The 21,346-nt window shown below is 22.4% G+C and overlaps 1 protein-coding gene across 4 annotated transcripts in view; it reads left to right on the forward strand.

Annotated features, from left to right (window-relative positions):
* LOC122498776 (cytoplasmic polyadenylation element-binding protein 2) overlaps positions 1-21,346 on the forward strand; it is a 507,210-nt gene that overhangs the window by 446,163 nt on the left and 39,701 nt on the right. For 3 of the 4 annotated variants that reach the window (XM_043606689.1, XM_043606687.1, XM_043606688.1), the window contains one exon: positions 6,027-6,101. The exons of the other annotated variant lie outside the window; for it this stretch is intronic. In XM_043606689.1, coding sequence (XP_043462624.1) covers positions 6,027-6,101 — 75 coding nt within the window. The remainder of the gene's footprint in view (positions 1-6,026; positions 6,102-21,346) is intronic. 4 annotated transcript variants of the gene reach the window in all.

The following is a 21,346-nucleotide window of genomic DNA, read 5'->3' on the forward strand; positions in this document are numbered from 1 at the left end:
CAATTTTAAGTAAATTCTTCGAAAAATATAATTATTTTTAAAAATATTCAAAATTCAATTGGTTTTAAAAATTCATGCTATAATGCTTTTAATATTCAATTATTATTTAAAATTTTAACTGTAATTCATTGTTAAATCAATTTTTATTAGAAAATCCTACAAGAATTCAATTATTTAAATACAAAAATAAATAATTTATTCAATAAATGAATGTTTTTCAAAATTGAATCCTCATAAAGAATTTTATCAACAAATTTATAAATAATTGAATTTTTTCCACGAATTTTATTAAAATTTTCAAGAATAATTACATTTATCGAGGAATTCGATTGAAATTATATTAAAAATAATTGAAATTCTACGATGAGTTTTATTATTCATAAAAATAATTGAATCTCAGTAAATACTTTCATTATTTATGAAAATAATTTAATGTTTGCTTTAAATTTTAACAACACTTTTTTTAAATAATTGAAATCTTTTGAAAAATTTTATTACAAAATAATAGATATTGAAAATGATTGAATTGAGGAAATTGTTTGAAAATAATTGAATTTTGGAGAAGAATTTTATTATTTTAAAAAATTTTCGAACATAATTGAATTTTCGCGAAGAATTTTATTACTTTTGAAAATAAATTGAATTTCTGCAATCATTTGTAACTTCTTCTAAATTCAATTTTTCAGTTTAATAAAAATCCCTGACTTTTCCCTGATTTTCCTGACCTATGACAACACTGGAAATGTTAAAATATTTTTAAAATAAAAAACTTGCAGAATTTCCAGGGGGTACTTCAATGGAATTTTTCGACGTGGGTTGTTTTAATCACAATTTCAAATTTTGTAATACTGATTTGTAATTAGCGATCCAAAAAACCGCCAAGTAGTTATTTTCAAAAGCTTAGCTCAACTTTTTAAAATTTCGTCCACCATATTGGATCCGCCATTTTGAATTATTAAAAACTGACATGGATTCGTAATCACACTGTAAAAAGAAGTAATTTAAAAGTGACTACAAAGTTACTTAAAACATCTTAAATTAAGATGTTTTATCTTATATGTTTTAAGTATAACTTTGTAGTCACTTTTATGATACTTAATTTTTGCAGTGCAGCGACCTTAAAAAACTCCGAATAACGAGTTTTAATTGTTTCGTCATTTTTCATAACAAATAAAAGACATTTATTTATATAAAAAAAATGTGTGAAAATAAAGTAAAGAATGAAATAAAAAAATACATTGAAAACTAGAATTCGGCTTGAAAATTTCGAATGGAAGTTGCAGTAGACGATTTTCCTGTTGGTTCATATATACATATATATATATTACGAGAATGTACATTTGAAAAGGAAAGGAAGAAGAGAGTGTAGATGAAATGGGAGTTATAGGAAACGAGTTGAGTCTGTAGCGTTCCATCAGAATGGATGCAGCATCCGCGAGAGATTTCGCGCGTCGTAATTAATCATCGGAAAATTAACGCTCCGGTAGCTCGAGAAAAACGATGGAAAACATCGTGCCGCCATTAACGTTTCTGTCAGCTCGTGAAACAGCATTTTACGATGAAATTTTCACGTTCTATTTTTCATCCTTCTCTTTTCCTCTTCCTTACATTTTTTCCCCATCATTTTTCTTTCTTTTTTTTATTTATATCCATTTACCAATTAATTTTCTGTCTATCGTTACCCTGTCATTTTATTACATCATTCATTGTATGTACAACATTATTAGTACTGTGATATATTAAATTGTAAAATGGATTTTTTCAAAATGGTATATCTTCCCCGTAAATGTCATATGAGTAAATAAATAATTTACTATCAAAATTCTTTCAATATTAGTGACTGACTTTCTGCTTTGGAATTAGTGAATTTTACTAATAAATAGTAATTTCTAGTAATATCCCAATGGATAAGCACTGGACCAGTGCTGGCTGAGAATATTGCCGCAATAAATGCCGTATTGTTATTAATTAGTCGTAAATTAATAATTATAAATAATTTAACAACAAAATGGTAAATAATATTAATAAATAGTTATTATTCATAAAATATTTCTCTTCTTAAATAAATTGTATTAAAGATGGAGACTAACAATGGATATAGTAAATGAAGTGGAAAAAAATTGTTTATAACATTTAAAAATTAAATAATAAACAATTACAGTAAGTGTGCATTAGATTTTCATATTTTAGTACCTAACGATTGGAATCTAGAAATATCGCAAACCTATGAAAATAAACAAAATTGCTGACTAGGGGAATCGAACCTACGACCTACGGACTAACAGACTAACGCTCTAACCACTATGCTAACGACACATGTGTACAGTAAAGTATTAATATCTCAGTATCATTCAGACATACAATTATTGAGTCAAAGATGAGAAAAAAATAGGGATACGTTAGAAATAATAAATTCAAATAAAATAAATTAATAATAATTAAATTAAATTACTTTACTTATTGCATTTAACATTTTACGTAATTCTTAAATTACGTGGTAATTTTTTAATAATTTTTTATTCATAGTAAGAAGTATAATAGTATTTTAATAGGAACCAAATTATTATTGAGATTAAAGTTTAAATTTTGTTTATAATTTTAATTTGTTTAAATAATTTATTATTTACAAAATTAGACAATTGTGTTAAATTGTTATTATTAAATTTAATAAGAATAAAAAATGAACAACTGAAAAGTAAAATATTAATTTTTTTCAATAAATTTATATTTATAAACATTCATAAACTTTTTTTATAATTTTTATCAAGTTTATGTCAAAAAAGCAATGTTGGCAAAGAGCGTCGTGAACAATTTTTCTATACTCAGCCAGCACTTGCCGCCGTGGCTTGTCCAAGCTTTGGCTTGTCATTTCTACCAATTTATTAGTAAAATTTACTAATTCAAAAGCAAACAGTCAGTCAGTAATTAAAATTAGTCAAAATTTTTACTAATTCAAATTTAGAGAGAAATTATTTGAAAAGTATCTTACATTGTCAATTGTTTATCATATTTTCATAAAAAAAACTATTTTTAACTTCAGAACTGCGTCTTATTCTCGCTTTGAATTATTTTTTATTATTTAATTAAATACTCGTCGTACAATTTATCGAATGGCATATGAAACTATATTTGAATTTATTTCAATGAAATAAAATGCGGGAAATTAATTTAGTGAAAAATGAGAATACAATTTAGTAGAAATTGAATGTAGGTCAAAGACAAGGAAAAGTCAGATCGACAGCGTTCGAAATACCAGCAGCCAATCTTTGCTAAATGAATTATCGAGTTATCAGCTCTGATAATATAACTGCAAAATTCGTGAATGCCATCATAGGAAAACGATGAACGAGGCAATATTAAAATTTTATATTTGCTTCTAATTCTCCACGAGATTATTTATTTTCGAGTTCGAAAAATTATTTATTAAAATTATTGTATCAAAAGCGAAAACGTTGTGAACGTTCAAATCGAACAAAATTTATTTACTTCTTTTTCAAATTAAAATTTTATTTTCAAAAGTTATAAAAATTCTTCACAAAATTTAAATTATGTTAAAAAATTTTTTTAAAATTCAGGTGAAAATTTCAATTATCTTTATAAATAATAAAATTCTTCTCCGAAATTCAATTATTTTAGAAAAATTTTAATAAAATTCTTGGCAAAATTTCACAGGAGTTCAATTATTTACAAAATTTTTATAGAAATTCAATTATTTAAAAATATTTTTATAAAATTCATCTCAAGAATTCAATTATTTAAAAAAAAATTTAACAAAGTTCTTTTCAAGAATACAATTGTTTTTATAATTAATAAAATTCTTCATCAAAATTCAATTATTTTTTAAAGTTTTAATAATAATCGTTGAAAGAATTCAATTATTTTCAAAAATTAAAAAAAAATTCTTATCAAAATTTCTAGTATTTTTATAAATAATAAAATAATTATTTTCCGAAATTCAATTATTTTAGAAAAATTTTAATAAAATTATTGACAAATTTTCACAGGAATTCAATAATTATTAAAAATACAAAGTTTCATACCATTTTTCGAAAAATATCAAATATTTAAAAAGATTTTTATAAATTTCGTCGCGAGAATTCAATTATTTAAAAAAAATTTAACAAATTTCTTTTCAAGAATTCAATTATTTTTATAAATAACTTAAATAATTAAAAATTATTTATTAAATTGAAATTAAAAAATAATGCAATTTATTTAAAATTGAATTTGAAATTTATTTAAAATTCAATTATTTTGAGAATTCAATTTTAACAAACATTCAATAATTATTCAATACATTTTTTATTTTCTGATTTAAATAATTGAAGTCTTCTAGAAGTTTATAATAAAAATTGATTTAAAAATGAATTAGCGAATAATCGATTTATTATTTATGAAAATAATTGAATTATTGCAACGAATTTTATTACAATTTTTTCTAATTAATGATTTTTTTTGAGAAAATTTACTACTTTTTAAAAATAATTGAATTCTTGCGAAGGATTTTATTAGGATTTTTGTAAATAATTTAATTTTTTTTGAAAAATTTTATAATAATTTAAATTATTATTATTATTTTATTATTAATAGTTGAATTTCATGTTTTCATGTTTTGTAATAAATTGTTGAATTTCAAAAAGGTTTGAATTTGATTGTTTTGAAGAATTTTAATTCCTACGGAAAAATAATAATGATTAAATATTTATTTAAAAAAGAAATTATTGATGTTTTTGAATAATTTTACAATTAAAGGAATTTGTAAATAAATGTAATAGAACATTTTTTTGAGTATATCTAATAATTTTTAGAGTGAATTAGAATATTCTTTAGGGTCAGGGAAAAAGTAAAAAATTTTGTCTGGAAATCAGGGAAAAGTCAGGGAAAATAAAATAAAATATTTGTGGCAACCCTGGCTTCAAATATATATTGTTTTCTCAGTATTTCAAAGATTTTGAAATAGTTAAAAATTCTTAAATAGTAAATAATAATAGTTTTCATAAAGCAGCAGTAATTGGTACACCTATACCCCATTTTTTGCCAGAATTCAAATTTTCATTTCTAAAGAAGATTTAGTATTTAAAAATAAATATTTGTATACTAATTAATAAAAGTATCAAATATTTAAGAATATTAATGTGTAATTGTTTGTGTAACGTAATAAACGACTGTATTTGAGTTTTGACGTAAGACTGTACACTAATTTACGTTTGAAATTGAGCTCTCTCAGTCGAGTGTGACGTAAGATCGTGTGGAGATTTTTGAACACCTCCCCCCATGACCCTTACGTAATTAATGAATGGCCCGTTCTTAAAAGATTTAAGATTTAACCTGAAATTATGTTGACGAATCGATTTATAAAACTGATATCACGTATAGGTATATATATATATAGAAATTTAATATTAGCCATATTTGAACGGCGTATAAATGGATGTCATCGTATTTTTTTCATAATGCGCCGTAAGAACGAGAGAGGGAAAATACCTGTACATAATAAATAGCTGAACGAAATTAGAAATAGACTATTATTGAAAAGTTATGTTCAACTTTGACATTTCTTGCTTCATTGCAATTGGAGATTATCGAAAACTAATGTTAAATATTTTTTTTTTATCGAATTTTCTCATTTCTCCCCATTTCAATATTTAATTCTTATATCAAGCTTTCATTCTACTTTTTGTTGAATTAAATCAACTGATAAAATCATGAAAAGTATTTTTTTTTTCTTTTTTTTTTTTATTCTTTTTTTGACAACAAATTATTATCAGAAGGTAATAATTACATGATGAGATATTAATTGTAATTAAATAATTTCATAGTACTTAATTTATTGTTACTCAATTATTAAATAATTATAATGGGAATGACATCTGCATTCTGCAAAATGTTCATTCATAATTGAATTACAAAAATTTAATTATAAATTGACAATATAAGTGATAAATGCGCATAATAATGCTGTTAATTTTAATTTAATGATTAATTCTACCGTATTTTTAAAAAATATTTTTCTTTTTGTTTTACAGGTAAGTGGTCAGCTCAAGATAAGCAGTATGGAAGAAAAAATTATTCAGGTGTCCCTCGTGAATTTATCAATAATTGTAAGTTCATTATTTTCTTTTTTTACTAAATATTCTTCTACTCTTTATTTTCTACTCTCTTTTAATTATTTTCTACTCTATATTCTTTCTTAATGTTTCAATCTTTTATTTATAAGAAAAAGTAATTCGTAGGTACATACTAATTAAAAAGCAGAAAATTACTTACATTCGTAAAAAATTAAGTTTTAAATAATAAGAGTAAACCTACAAGGTAGATGGTCACTTTTATTAAAAAATATTTTCTAATCCTTTTTGTCTAAAAAAAGCGATTTCTAATTAAATCTGTTTTCTGAAAAAAGTTTTTCTAACAAGTTTTGATTTGTAAAAAAGTTTTTCTAAAAAGTTACGATTTCTAATATTTATTTTCCTAAAATTTGTGAAATTTCATAATTTTGATAAAAGTTAGAAAATTGTTATAAAAATTAAGATTAGGAAATAGAAACTATTTTGCATATTTTCTGCTTCTCAATCACAATTCTGTTCACATAATTATGAGTATTTCTTTTTGAAAAAGAAAAAAAAATTTATAAAATTCCTATTTCTTATCACAATTTTTAAACCAAATTCTGTTCTTTGAAGAAAAAGAAACAATAATTTGCATCATTTTTATACCAAAATTAATATATTTATAAAACATTTTTTTTAGAAAATTTTAAATAACTTTAGGAAAAAATCCCTATAATTTCTATTTGTTAATTACAATTTTTAACTAGATTATTTAAAAATTTTGTTAAAAAATTTGCATAATTTTCTATTTTTTTACAATTTTTTAACAAAATCTCAAATATTTTTTATTTTAAAGAAAGAAAATTTTAAATATCTTTAGGGATAAAATCCCTATAATTTCAATTTGTTAATTACAATTTTTAACTACTTATTATTTAAAAATTTTGTTAAAAAATTTGCATAATATCTATTTTTTTACAATTTTTTAACAAAATCTTAAATATTTTTTTTTTAAAGAAAGAAAATTTTAAATATCTTTGGGGAAAAAATCCCTATAATTTCTATTTGTTAATTGCAATTTTTAACTAGATTGTTTAAAAATTTTGTTAAAAAATTTGCATAATTTCTATTTTTTTACAATTTTTTAACAAAATCTCAAATACTTTTTTTTAAAGAAAGAAAATTTTCAATATCTTTAGGGAAAAAATCTCTATAATTTCTATTTGATAATTACAATTTTTAACTAGATTGTTTAAAAATTTTGTTAAAAAATTTGCATAATTTCTATTTTTTTACAATTTTTAACTAGATTGATTAAAAATTTTGTTAAAAAATTTGCATAACCTCTATTTTTTTAGAATTTTTTAACAAAAACTCGAATATATTTTTTTTAAAGAATTAAAACATTTTTATAAATTTTATTTTTTAATCATATACCTATTTGATCGTCATTACAAAAATGAAATATTGTTAGAAAAAAATAAATTTGAAAATTACCTTTATTAGAAAAAGAAATTTTTAGAAAACAATTATTATTACACTGAAAAAAAATTTATTTTATTCAACTAACCGATTAATTGACTTTTCTCAATTAAATGTTCACTTGAATCAAGTAATATTTATTGTAGTCAATTAAATAGTATTTGAACCAAAAATTACAGTATTTTAAGCAAATACCATTTAATTGACTCCAATAAATATTATTTCATTCAATTAAATATTTAATTATTGATAATACTCTCTAAATTTGAATTAGTAAAATTTTTTACTAATTTGAATCAGTGTCTGACTTTTTGCTTTTGAATTAGTAAAATTTTTTACTAATTTGAATCAGTGTCTGACTGTTTGCTTTTGAATTAGTAAATTTGACTAGTAAGTAGTATTTTCTACTAATTTATAAGTAAACTTTACTAATTCAAAAGCAAAAAGTCAGTCACTAATTCAAATTAATAAACATTTTGACTAATTCAAATTTTTAGAGTAGTCAATTAATCGGTTATTTGAATCAAATTTTTTTTCAGAAGAAAATTGATCACCTTCATTAGAAAAAAGTTTTTTTAGAAATTCATTTTTATTAGAATAAAAAAAAGTTTTGGAAAATAAAAAATTAGAAAATACGTTTTATAAAAACTGTACCCTAACAAAGTATAATTAAAGAAATTTGGTTAAGAAAATAATATTTAAATTAATGAGACACACTTTGATTCCGATACTATAAACTCCGTATACATACCTACAATAATCAGTCCCAGAAACAGGCTTCTGTTTTCGCAAGAACTTGTCGTCCTTAAGAACCTTCTTTTTTTTATAACGCCATTCCGCAAAGAGAAGGTCCATTTGATGTTCCTGATCTCGATATAAGTATATGAGAATAAGAAACGAAATTAACAACAGAGTCTCATCGCGAGAGGTACTTTCAAAGTTACATGAGGATTTATTATTTTTTCTTCATACCCATTTTTGACATTAATGATGATTAATAAATTTAAAAATAATCTTTATGAAACTTATATCATGTACGAGACGCGTCTTGAGAAGTGACAACTGAAATTTAACAAAATACTACATTGTAAATTTAATGGATATATATATATATATAAATGGTCACTTCGAAAAAAGATTCATAACCCTTTTTACGACCGAGAGTAGTTCTCATATATACAGGGTTTGCACTTTTCTTTTCTTTTCTTTATTCTTATTTCTTTGGGTTCACTTTCTCCTTGTACAGTGCGACTTTTATTTTTTGGTAAAATATATGAAAGTCCTCATAATTTAGGGCTGTCGAAGTACTTTGAACGATGACCGTGTAAAAGAATAGCTTTCTGTTTAAAAAAAAAATATAAAAAATAAAAAAAAAATTTATGTACATATGTGAAAAATATCCGTTGTAGCAATGAATAGTGTCCAAGTCGTTGTAACACTTTTTAAACTTTATGGTTTTTACGTCGCGCTTGTCTTTCAAATTCCGTAAACAATGAATCTTTTTTTTTTTTGGAAACGTTACGTCTCATTATTTTACGTATTTTGTAAAAGTTAATTTTTTTTGCAACTGCGGGTAAAAAAATGTTTTCTTTGTCTTTCTTAATTACACTATGGCTTGCTGAAACATCTCATTATACGATGAAATTTTTAGTTATTCATCTTTCCTTATCTAATTCTCTATTATTATTTTCTTTAAAAGCCGTTCAATTTTGTTACTAGAGGCGGAATTTTTATTAATTAAAAAATAAGTGTTCAATGCAAAGAATAATTCTTATTTATAATTAAATATTTAGATATTTTTCAGTAAATTTTTTAACTTAAATCATTTTTATTTCAGGGTAGTCACAAGTTTCAGTTTATCAGTTTATCAATTTTCCTGACGTTTCCCTGACAATTGGCTGACATTAAAATTATTTTCCCTGACAAAATTCTTTTTACAGAAAAAAATGAAAGTTTACGAAAAATGAGTAAAATTTATGAAATTCAATATTTTCTCAAAATTACAATTATAACACTTCCTGAATATAATTATTTTCTACAATTTTTAACTAAACTTCTTTTAAAAAACAATTATTTTAAATAATTTTTAGAAAGTTCTTCTAGAATTCAATTATTTAAATCAAAAAACTCAATTTTTTGATAACAATTGTAACTGTCTATGTTTTTTTCCTAAGTTATTGAGATTAATTTTCAAAACAATAAAGAAATTTTTGCAATTAATTTTTAAAAAAAAATTTTAAATAATTTTTAAAATATAATAGTTTTTTGAATTGAAAAATTTCCAAATAATTGAAATTTGGTAAAATCTTTTAAAATAATTGAATTTTTGAAAAATATAAATAAAAATAGTCAAATTTTTGAAGAATTTTAATTATAAATATGACCAAGATTTCTCTGAAAATTTAATAAGTCTAAAAATGCAAATTTTCATAAATTTTTATTTACTTTGTTCAAAGATAATAATTGAATCTTGAAAAAATATGATAAAACAATTCTAAGAATTAGTTTTTAGAAAGATTTTAATTTAATTTTTCGAAAGTAATTGAATTTCTTAAAAGGATTTTTGTATATTTTAAAAAAACTAATTAATTTTTTGATGAATTTTAATTAAATAATCAATATTTTTTTCCCAATAATGTTAAAAATAATTTCAAAAATATTATTTTTTGCATGTATTTTGAATTTTCGGAAATATGTAAATGAAAATGCAGAAAATATTGATTTTTAAAAAATTAGAAGTTAATTTTCATTATTTTCATTTTTAAGGTTACATTTATATTTAAAGATTTTTCCATTAAGATTTTTAAAAATTCAATTATTTTGAAAATTATTATTTATTAAGTATAGTAATAATAATTTATAAAATTATTATTTTGAAAGATAATAGTTTTCTAAATTGAAAAATATCCAAACAATTGAAATTTGGTAAAATTTTTTTTTAATAAATTGAATTTTTGAAAAATATAAATAAAAATAATCAAATTTTTGAAGAATATTTTAATTATAAATATGCCAATGATTTCTCCGAAATTTTAATAAGTCTAAATAATAAATTTTTCTTCACTTTGTTCGAATTCGAAGATAATTAAATCTTAAAAAATTATGATAAAACAATCTAAAAAATATTTTTTAAAAATATTTTAATGAAATTTTTCGAAAATAATTGAATTATTTAAAAGAAGTTTGTATATTTTTAAAAAACTAATTAATTTTTTCATGAATTTTAATTAAAAATGTTGATCATGGTTTTTTTCTTCATAATGTTAAAAATAATTCTAAAATATTATTTTTTGCATGTATTTTGAATTTTCGAAAATATGTAATTGAAAATACAGAAAATATTGATTTTTAAAAAATAAGAAACTAATTTTCACTAATTTTCATTTTTAAGGTTTACATTTAAAGATTTTTCCATTAAGATCTTTAATCATTCAATTATTTTCCCTAATTTGCAATTAAAATTCTTCAAAAGTTGATTTTCAAAAATTGTAACAAAATACTTGAAAAAAATTAATTATTTTCAATTAAATTTTACAAAATTTCAATTATTCAAAAAGATTTTTATTGTAGATTATATTTGAAAAATTTAATTATCTTAAAAAATGATTCAAAAATAATTTTTCAAAAATTTATTTATAGTTATTTTTCACACTATAATTATTAAAATAAGTTGCATTTTATACTAAAAAAAATGTGATATTTTGTTGCAATATTTGGAAAAAAATTGAAAAAGTTGCAATTTTTGAAAATAAATCGAAAAAAGTATCAATTTTCTTAATTTCCCTGACAACAAATTTTTTTCCTGTCATTCTTTCCTTGACTTTATACTGACAAAAATTTTGATTACCTGACATTTCTCTGACTTTACTGACATGTGGCCACCCTGTATTTAATTTATTAATTTATTTTTCGAACCAGAAAAATTTATTTAAATATTAAATATTAAATAATTAAATAAATATTAAATATTTATCAGTTAAATATCAAGAAATTGAAGAAAATTTTTTACTTATTTATTAGTTTTCATTTTAAAAATAAAATCAAAATTTTTAAAATACCTACATATTTAATAAAAAAACAGTATTTTTAGAGTTTTAATAAATAATAATAATTAATGTTAAAATTTTTTAAGTTTCAACAAAATGGAAAAAATTGAACTTTGTTTATTTTGGAAAAATTGTTTTATTTCAATTTTTACGTAAAATGAAACTAATCGTGCTGCAATCAAGTTTCTTGAGAGTAAAAAAAAACCTTCGCTCCGATTGCCATTAGATGAAAATTGTGTAAAAACATTGACCGATGGAGCGCTGATCAATCAAAGTACCTCAATGTCTCTCTGCTCTGGTAAAAGCTTATCGAGTATAGTTTTGAATCATTGATCTCCGTTAAAGTTGGACATTTAATCCATTAAATTCTAATTGCAGTTTAAATTTCAACATTTTGATTTTCATCAATTTCCATTTAGAAAAGTAAGAGGAAAAACGAAACTGGAAAATTTAAATCTCGATTTAAATACAAAAAAAAAAAATTTATTTTATTTTATTTTTAAAATGATAAAAAAACTGTATCATAATTATAAATTAAAAAAAATAAACAGTAAATATAAAAAAATAAAGAATTCGCTCTTCAATAATAATATTTTGAAACTTGAGTAAATTTTCCATATTTCCATATTTGTTTTTAATGTTTTTAATATTTTGTAATTATCCCATTTATTTAAACTTGTGAAATTTGTTTATCTTTGCAATGAAAGAGACAATAATTACAGTTATAAGGAAAAGATTATTTTATGTTGCTTTTGAGAGATGCATTATAATCAGTCATAATTGAAGATAATTGTATAGGATTTTGACTGACATCATTGCGTCTTAATTTCTCTTTATGGGTGCATATCGCTTTGAGCTACTATATTTAATTTAAAAATATAGGGGTTATAAATGCTGCAGTGCTTGGATTAAATTCAATTATTACTTGAGTCTTGTGCGGTAAGAAGAAAGATTCGAGATTAAAGGAGACTTGACATTTTTTTCACTTTATCCAAAGAAACAAGATGCTTTGTGGTTATGAAGGCAATTGAAATAAAAGAGAAAGAGAGAGAAAGAGGGAGACAATTAAAATCTCATTTACAATTAATATCATTTTTTTCTTCATACACTTCATACCAATCGTATTTTGTAATTTAACTGTAATTTTATAAAAAAAAAGTTTAAAGTTTAAAACGGAATTAAATTTAAACTTGCAATACTTGCATTTCGTTTAATTGACTTTAACGAATAATTAACTGTAGGTGATAATTTTTATTATTAATATTTCAAATAAAATAATTATAGTTTTATTATAATAAATAATTAGTTTGTTTAAAATTTTTTTTAGTTTCTTATTTATTATTTTCTTGGGAGCGCGTCACATATGAAAACGTTTTTATAGTGAACATAATTTGACACTAAAATTCACTTTTTGATATCTTTAGGTATTACTTACTGAAATTATGAAGGATATAATAAATTTTATTAAATTATACCCTGCTCAGTGCTCACAATGTGTGTCAATCGCTCATAATTAATTACAAAATTTAAAACAATTTTAATCAACGTATAATTAATTAATGTTTAGTATACTCGAAAATATAATAGTTATAGAGGAATAATTAAGTTTATTGTTTTCCTAATAAAATTCAATATCTAGGTTAAAAGGTAATAATAACTTCAAATAACAACATTATGTCTCAGATAATTTAAAATTAATAATCCCAGGAGTGTAGGATATTTTATTGACTTATTATACTTAAGGTAGTAGTCGCGCTGCTGGCTCTGGCCAAAAGTTTACCGGGCCGCTTACTAGAGTGGGGCAGTGAGAGTGAGAGAGATAGTTTAACTCCCCACTCTATTCGTTCGTATGAAAATTCATATAATTTAGTTATTTTTTTTAACTTTCTGTCAATATATTTATAGTTTGGTGCGGTCAAAAAATGTCATGTTTTTTCTATTCATTTGTTTCATCTAATCGAATACTTTGGTAGTTTTATTTCAAAATCTGACGATTAGTTATCATATAAATAATTATTAAACAAAATTAATACATGCATTGGGTGCTTTCTCCATGCAAAATGTATGAACTTTGAATTCATTTTTTGAAGCTTTGAAACGGTCAAAATTAATGAAATTGGTCTCATTCTGTAGATAAATACTTCAGGAATAAGTATGCAAAATTTGAAAAAAATCTGACGAAAACCATTTTACGCGACTAATACCTTAATCATTAAACTAATATGTCTATAAATTAATTCCAAGAGTATATAGCATTAGTTGGAATATACAAACAGGGTTGCCACAAAAATCTGACGAAGAATTTTATTAATTTTTTTTAACTAATTGAATTTCTGTAAAAATGCTTATTTTTGAAAAGAATTTAATTCCTGGGAAGAATTTTATTAAAATTTCTTTAATAATTGAATTACTTCATTTTTAAAATAGTTTCATTTACAATTTTCATAAATAGATAAACTTCAAAAGGTTGTTATTTGAAATTTTGTGCAATTTCAATTTTGAATGAATTAATTAAATAATAACAATTTCACAGGAATTCTATATATTTACAAATTCTTTATAAATTTCTTCGCAAAAATTCAATTATTTTCATAAATAATCATATTTTTTCCAGCAGAGATTCAATTATTTTCATAAATAATAAAAAACTTCATAGATTTTTAATTATTTTCATAAATAATAAAACTCATCGCAGAATTGCAATTATTTTTAATATACAAATTTTAATGGAATTTCTCGAAAAGTGTAATTATTCTTAAAAAATTTTATTAAAATTCATCAAAGAAATTCAATTTTGTTTAAAAAGCCTTCCTATAATTTATTTATAAGAATTTGAGTATTATTTTCAATATACATTTTTAATTAAATTTCTTGAAAGAATTAAATTATTTTCAAAAATTTTAATGCAAATTCTTTTCAAAATTCAATTTTTTTTCAAAATAATTTTAATAAAATTCTTCATAGAAATTTAATTAATTTCAATAATTAATCAAAATTCAATTATTTTCAATATCCTACTATTTCAATAAAATTTCACAAAAAAATTTAATTATTTAAAAAGAAATTTTAATAAAATTCGTCTCATGAATTCAATTATTTTCAGAAGTAATAAAATTCTTCGCAGAAATTCAATTATGGTCAAAAGTTTTAAGAAATTCTCGTCAAAATTTCAATTATCTTTATAAATAATAAAATTTTTCTCTAAAGATCAATTATTTTCCAAAAATTTTAATAAAATTCTTGGCAAAATTTCAATTATTTTCAAAAAATTGTCACAATTCAATAAAAATTTTTTGCAGAGATTCAATTATTTTTAATATAATTTTTAATTTACTTTCTCGAAAAATAAAATTATTCTTATTAAAAATTTTATTGAAATTCGTTTATAAATTTATTTTTGTATTTAAATAATTGAATTGTCGTAGAATTTTCTAATAAAAATTGATTCAAATATGAATTTCAGTTAATGTTTCAGATAATAATTGAATATTAAACTCTCTAAATTTGAATTAGTAAAAATGTTTTCTAATTTGAATTTGTGACTGACTTTTTGCTTTTGAATTTGCTAATTTTGCAGATTTTACTAATAAATAATCGTTTCTGCTAATTTAATAGTAAAATTTACTAATTCAAGAGCAAAAAGTCAGTCATTAATAATTCCAATTAGTAAACGCATTTTTAATTTTTTCCCAATTCAAATTTATACAGAAAGCATTAAATCGTGCATTTTTAGAAATAATTGAATTTTGAAAAGGTTTCTAATTATAATCTTTGAATGCTTAAATTTTTCCCACTTTTAACTGAAATATGTGTAGATTTAATTTTTTGAAAAAGTTTAATTGAATTTTTTTTAAGTTATTTGAAGTTTTTATTTTCTAATATATTGAAGAATTTCCGAATAATCAAAATTTGAGGTAGAATTGAATAGTAAACAAAGGGATTTGAAAATTTTCAAAGAAATTTTTCAAAAATTATTTTAAAAAATTATAATTTAAAGAAGATTTTTAGTTAAAAATTCTGGAAAACAATAAAATTGAATTGAAGCGATGAAAGTAATGAAAGTAATTTTTAATAAGTTATAGTAACAATTATTCTTATAATATAAAATAATGATTTTATCACTCATGCATTTTTAATCATTATAAAACATGAAGATATCGATTGCTCCGAGTCGAAGACTCGGAGTGATCGATTTCTTCATCTTTTATAACAATTTTTAAAAGTTGTTTAATTTCAAAAAGGGTTGAATTTTAATCTTTTGAAGAATTTTAATAGAAAAAAAAATAATTAAAGATTTATTTAAAAAAGATAAAAATAACAATGCGGAATACAGAGTTCATTTTATTTGTAAAAATTCATTGGAATTATTTAATTTTGTAAAATACAAATGTAGTTTTAAAAACCTGGAAAAATAGGAAATAGGAAAATTTTATTAAAATTGCAATTTTATTAACTAAATCTTGTAAAGAATTTTGTCAAAATTTTTTTAAATAATAAAATTTTTAAAAGAATTTTATTTAAATTTTTCGAAATAATTGAATTTCTCAGAACTATCTTTTTCAATTCTCTGAATATAGTTAAGAATTCTTTAGAGAAACTTGATTAAAAAATTAAAAATAATTAAATTGGTTCGAAGAAATTTAAAAAAAAAAATTGGTAACTAATTGAATTCCTGTGAAATTTTTATTAAAATTTTGTTTAAATAATTGAATTGTTTTGGAAAATTTTATTAAAATAGATGTTACCGACAAATATTTGAAATGAGGAAATTTTTTGAAAATAATTGAAATTTTGCCAAGAATTTTATTAAATTTTTTGAAAATAATTGAATTTCGAAGAAGAATTTTATTATTTATAAAGATAATTGAAATTATGACGAGAATTTTTTTTTTAATTTTTGAACAAAATTGAAAATATTTGAAGTTTATCACAGAAAATAATTAAATTTCTGTAATCAGTTGTTTTTAAAATTTATATTTAAATTCATTAAACATTGATATTTTCTAAAATTTTAAATTGTTGCCTTTGAAGTTCATCTATTCATGAAGATCGCATAAACGCAATTTTTTTGAAATCTAATTAATTTCGAAATTTTTAAGTAAAATTATTCATTAAATAATTTATACGCGTATAATAATTTTATAATTCAATATTTTTTGGAAGCCATAAAATTATATAAATAAAAGAATGTTTTAGTTCTTCTGTTTGGCCATTAGGCCAACAAACATTACATTAATTGGAAAATAATATTTAATATAATAATATTTTCTGGAAATAAGAAATAGTAATTTATGTCATTATTCTGAAATTTTTGGTAATAATTAAATGAAAAACTAAAATATGTTTCCAAAGCCAAACTAAATAAAATTTTAGGTAAACATTTACAATAGGGGTAAATATTAAGAAAAAAGAAGCAGAAGAATATAGATAAGAGACAAAAGTCTTCACTTATTATTTGACCCACATACAGATTACTATCTTGCAATAAATTCTAGTTTCCAATTGGAAAAAAGCCTTTAATCCATCAATAAATTTAAAAAAAACCCACAGCGCAGGGACCAATTATTTCCATTTGAGGAAACTTTCCTCCAATTATTTCATTTTGCAACTCCCCTCGCCTCGGCGAGTTTCCACTAAAATTTCGATTAGTTTTGTTACGTCATCGCGGGGAACCCTCTGCATCTGTCTTTAATATATATATATATGTAGGTTTGTTGACCCTGTGCGCACGGGTATATATACATATGTATGCCCCCTTGGATTTCCCTTTGACCCCCTTGGAAATGTATTCGTGTTCCGCCGAGGCAACTTGGATGTGGTCTTGTCTGGGCCAAAAGTTGCCTGGGCTCGCATATCGGATATAATCCCATGATTACGACGAGGAAATTATAACTGACATGAGGAAAAACCAATCGTGGAACACGTGAAGGGATTATAATAATGAAGAAAAGGGTTGCGGCTCCTGAAACACCATTCTCTGAATGTCATATTGTGTTTAGAATGTATAAGTATGACGGACAGTTGTGTCCTCGTTCAAAATGTTCAGCAGTACGTAGACCCCTGTGTGCGCTGCTCTTTTCCAGGAGGAATTATTATTCAGTTGGCCCCCCTCCGCCAAAAGCAATTATTCATGTAAACTTATGGGTTCATTCTTGTCCGCAAGATTTTGACTCTCCGCATATGCTCACTTTAAAATTAATGAGGTGTCGAGTTTGTACCAAGATAGTGTTCTTACCAGCTTACAGCTCTTTTGACCCATTTCTTCGGAAATTTTATTTTTCAATCGAATCCAATTTGTATTTCGAAAACATAATTTTTTAAAAACTGAGAAATGCCCTCTCAGATATTTGATATTATGATACTTTTAAATTATTTTTCGATGCTTAAACATGTTTAAAGGGGCTTTGAAATTTATTAAGGGGGCTTATTTTACGCACTTACTAAGGAGTATTGATTTTCTTAAGTTAAACGGATGAGTAATTTAGAAATGGTAGAGCTTTGAAAGCTGCACGGTATATAGACTTACAGCGCAGTTTTCTTCTTGATTGAAAAAATAAATCTTTCTTCCAAAGATTAATTCAGAAGATTCTAAACTAACATTGTTGGCAATTTCAATTAGGTACTGTAAAGAAAAAATAAATTGATTAATTAAAAAATTATTTCATTTTTAAATACTATTAGAGGGTAAGTCCGAGGGAGATGACCACAGTTTTTTTAAAATTTTAAAAATCATCATAAAAGAGCAAAATTTTGTCTAAACTTTTAATTCAGGCCTCGGATATTATGATTTTTCGACTATTTTCCAAAAATGCAACTTTTTTTTACTTATTTTCTAAAATTGCTGCTTTTCGACTTTTCTTCCAAATATTGCCATAAAATACCATATTCTTAATATAAATTACAAATTATTTCAATGTTCCTAGTGTGAAAAATAACTGTAGACAAATCTTTCAAAAATTATTTTTGAATAATTTTTCTAATTAAATTTTCGAAATATACAATTAAAAAGATTTTGAATAATAATTGAAATTTTGTCAAATTTAATGAAAAATAATTAATTTTTTTCAAGTATTATTATTACAATTTTTGAAAATCAGCTTTTGAAGAAATTTAATTGCAAATTTTGTGAAAATAATTGAATTCTCAAAAAAATTTAATGAAAAATCATCAAGAGTGTACATTTATGAAAATTATCATTTTAAGAAACAAAAATTTAATGTTGCTTTTTTTGACAACATGAAAATTGCTCTGAATTCAATGACAGATGTTCAAAATGCGACAAAAAGAAAAGAAAAATAATTTAAACGATTAAAAATGAAGTTCAAGCTAAAACCAAAAATATTATAAAACTTAAAATTATAAAAAATTTAATGAAAAATCATCAAGAGTGTACATTTATGAAAATTAATGAATACTAGCTTTTAAAGAATTATATTAACATTTTTTTTAAAAAGTAATTCTTGGATTTTTTTTTTATTATAAATGTTTAAAATTCAATTATTTTCATTATTTTCAAAAACATAATTCCGAAAATTCAAATACATAGGTATAAAAAATAATACAAACTTTAAAAATTTTTAGAATTATTTTTAACATTTTACAGAAAAAAATCATTGTGAAAATTTTTAATTAAAATTCTTTAAAAAATTACTTAGTTTTTTTTAAATTAATACAAAAAATTCTTTTAAGAAATTTAATTATTTTTGAAAAATTAAATTAGAATATTTTTAAAAAAACTAATTCTTAGAATAATATTGTTTTATCATAATTTCTTAAGATTTACTTATCTTCGATCAAAGTAAATTAAATTTTTCTTAAATTTACTTGTTTAGATTCTTATTAAAATTTAAGAGAACCATATTTATATTTATAATTAAAATTCTTCAAAAATTTTATTTTTTTTTATATTTTTCAAAAATTCAATTATTTTTAAAAGATTTTATTAAATTTCAATTATTTTAAAAAGATTTTACCAAAATTCAATTATTTTAAAAAGATTTTATCAAATTTCAATTATTTTAAAAAGATTTTACCAAAATTTAATCGTTTTAAAAAGATTTTATCAAATTTCAATTATTTTAAAAAGATTTTACCAAAATTCAATCGTTTTAAAAAGATTTTATCAAATTTCAATTATTTTAAAAAGATTTTATCAAAATTCAATTGTTTTGAAATTTTTTAATTGTATAAATAATTGAAAGGACTCATTTAATTTGTATATATAATTATCTTTAGAAAATTATTTAAAAATATTTTTAAAGAATTAATTTTAAGCGTTTCTTTATTATAATTTTTTAAAAATATCATACCTTAATAGCTTTAAATAAAACATGAACAATAATTACGCAGTTACAAGATAAAATTTTTGTTGCAAGATTGAATAAAATAAGCGACTTTTTTGACATTTTTTTGGATTTTTAATCGACTAAAGGCCTGATAATTATAAACATTGAACGCTTAACTTTAAAATGACTAAAAATAAAATAAATTATTTTTATAGGAACAATCTTAAAAATTACATTTTTTAAAAAGTGCATTTGAATGTCCGGGCGAGGTGGCCAATATACTTGCAATTTTTGGTTTTAGCTTTAACTTCGATTTTTAATCGCTTAAATTATTTTTCTTTTCGTTTGGTCGTATTTTGAACATCTCTCATTGAATTCAGAGCAATTTTCATGTTGTCAAGAAAAGCAGCATTAAATTTTTGTTTCTTAAAATGATATTTTTTATAATATTCAATTTGCTTTGAATTTTTATTTCCCGTGTAGAAATTTCGCTGGGGCCCTGATCAGGGCCGGATAGGGCCGACCTATTAGGGAATGAAACGCCGCGCCCGATGTGGCCCTGATCAGGAAATCCACATTTTCTTGTCGCCCCGATCTGGCCCTGATCGGGCGCGGCGTTTCATTCCTTACTATGGCCCTAGTAGGGCAATTTCTACACGGGTTATAGAGATCAGGGAAAAAGTCAAAATTCTGTCTGGAAATTAGAGAAAAACAAAATTTTAATTTTTGTGGCAACATTGTTTACATACATTGACATTATAACACAATTTTTCTAAGGTTATCAAATTGAGACAAAAAACGAATCAAAAATGTTGCGAAGCAACATTTTGATTCGTTTTTTGTCTCAATTTGATATTTTATTAGATTAAAATACATAATTAATTTTACCATATTTATATTTAATTAAATAATTGATATAATTAAAAAAAATGACAAGGGTGAAAATTGAAGGCATATTATTTTATATATGCGGATAAAGATCTATTATCCGGTTTCAATTTCTTTAAATATTCAACGTCCCTTCTGGTATAATTTAAAAACTCTGAATCCGTTATCCATCGTCGCTGTCGTTTTTTTTTCGAGCCTGGGAAATTCTGTTAAGCCGTCACCTATAACTTTCTATATCTTCATCCCTAGCGCGTTCACTCGTCACCCCGTATGGAAAATTGCAGCTATATTTTTTTAGTTTAAACCCTCTTGAGAACTAGAATAGATGGGGGATAAGCTCAAATGGAGTTTAAGTAAATTGCGACCCACTTTTCGAAGAGTTTCGCCTCTCTTTTATTGGAAAAAGTCCTCTTATCTCTCTCTCTCTCTATATATATGTAAGCGCCACTCTCGCTCATCGCGCATTTAAACGGAAAACAAACCTCGGGGTCAAAAAATAAGTTTTTCCCTTACTGATGGTTTAAGAACATCGATTCGTTTAAAATAAATTGTCATAATACTTCAAAGTAAAATGTTTATCTAAAAAGTTCTGTTTTAA

The sequence above is a fragment of the Leptopilina heterotoma genome, unplaced genomic scaffold (assembly GCF_015476425.1).
Source record: "Leptopilina heterotoma isolate Lh14 unplaced genomic scaffold, ASM1547642v1 Lhet_16, whole genome shotgun sequence".
Taxonomy (NCBI): Eukaryota; Metazoa; Arthropoda; class Insecta; order Hymenoptera; family Figitidae; genus Leptopilina; species Leptopilina heterotoma.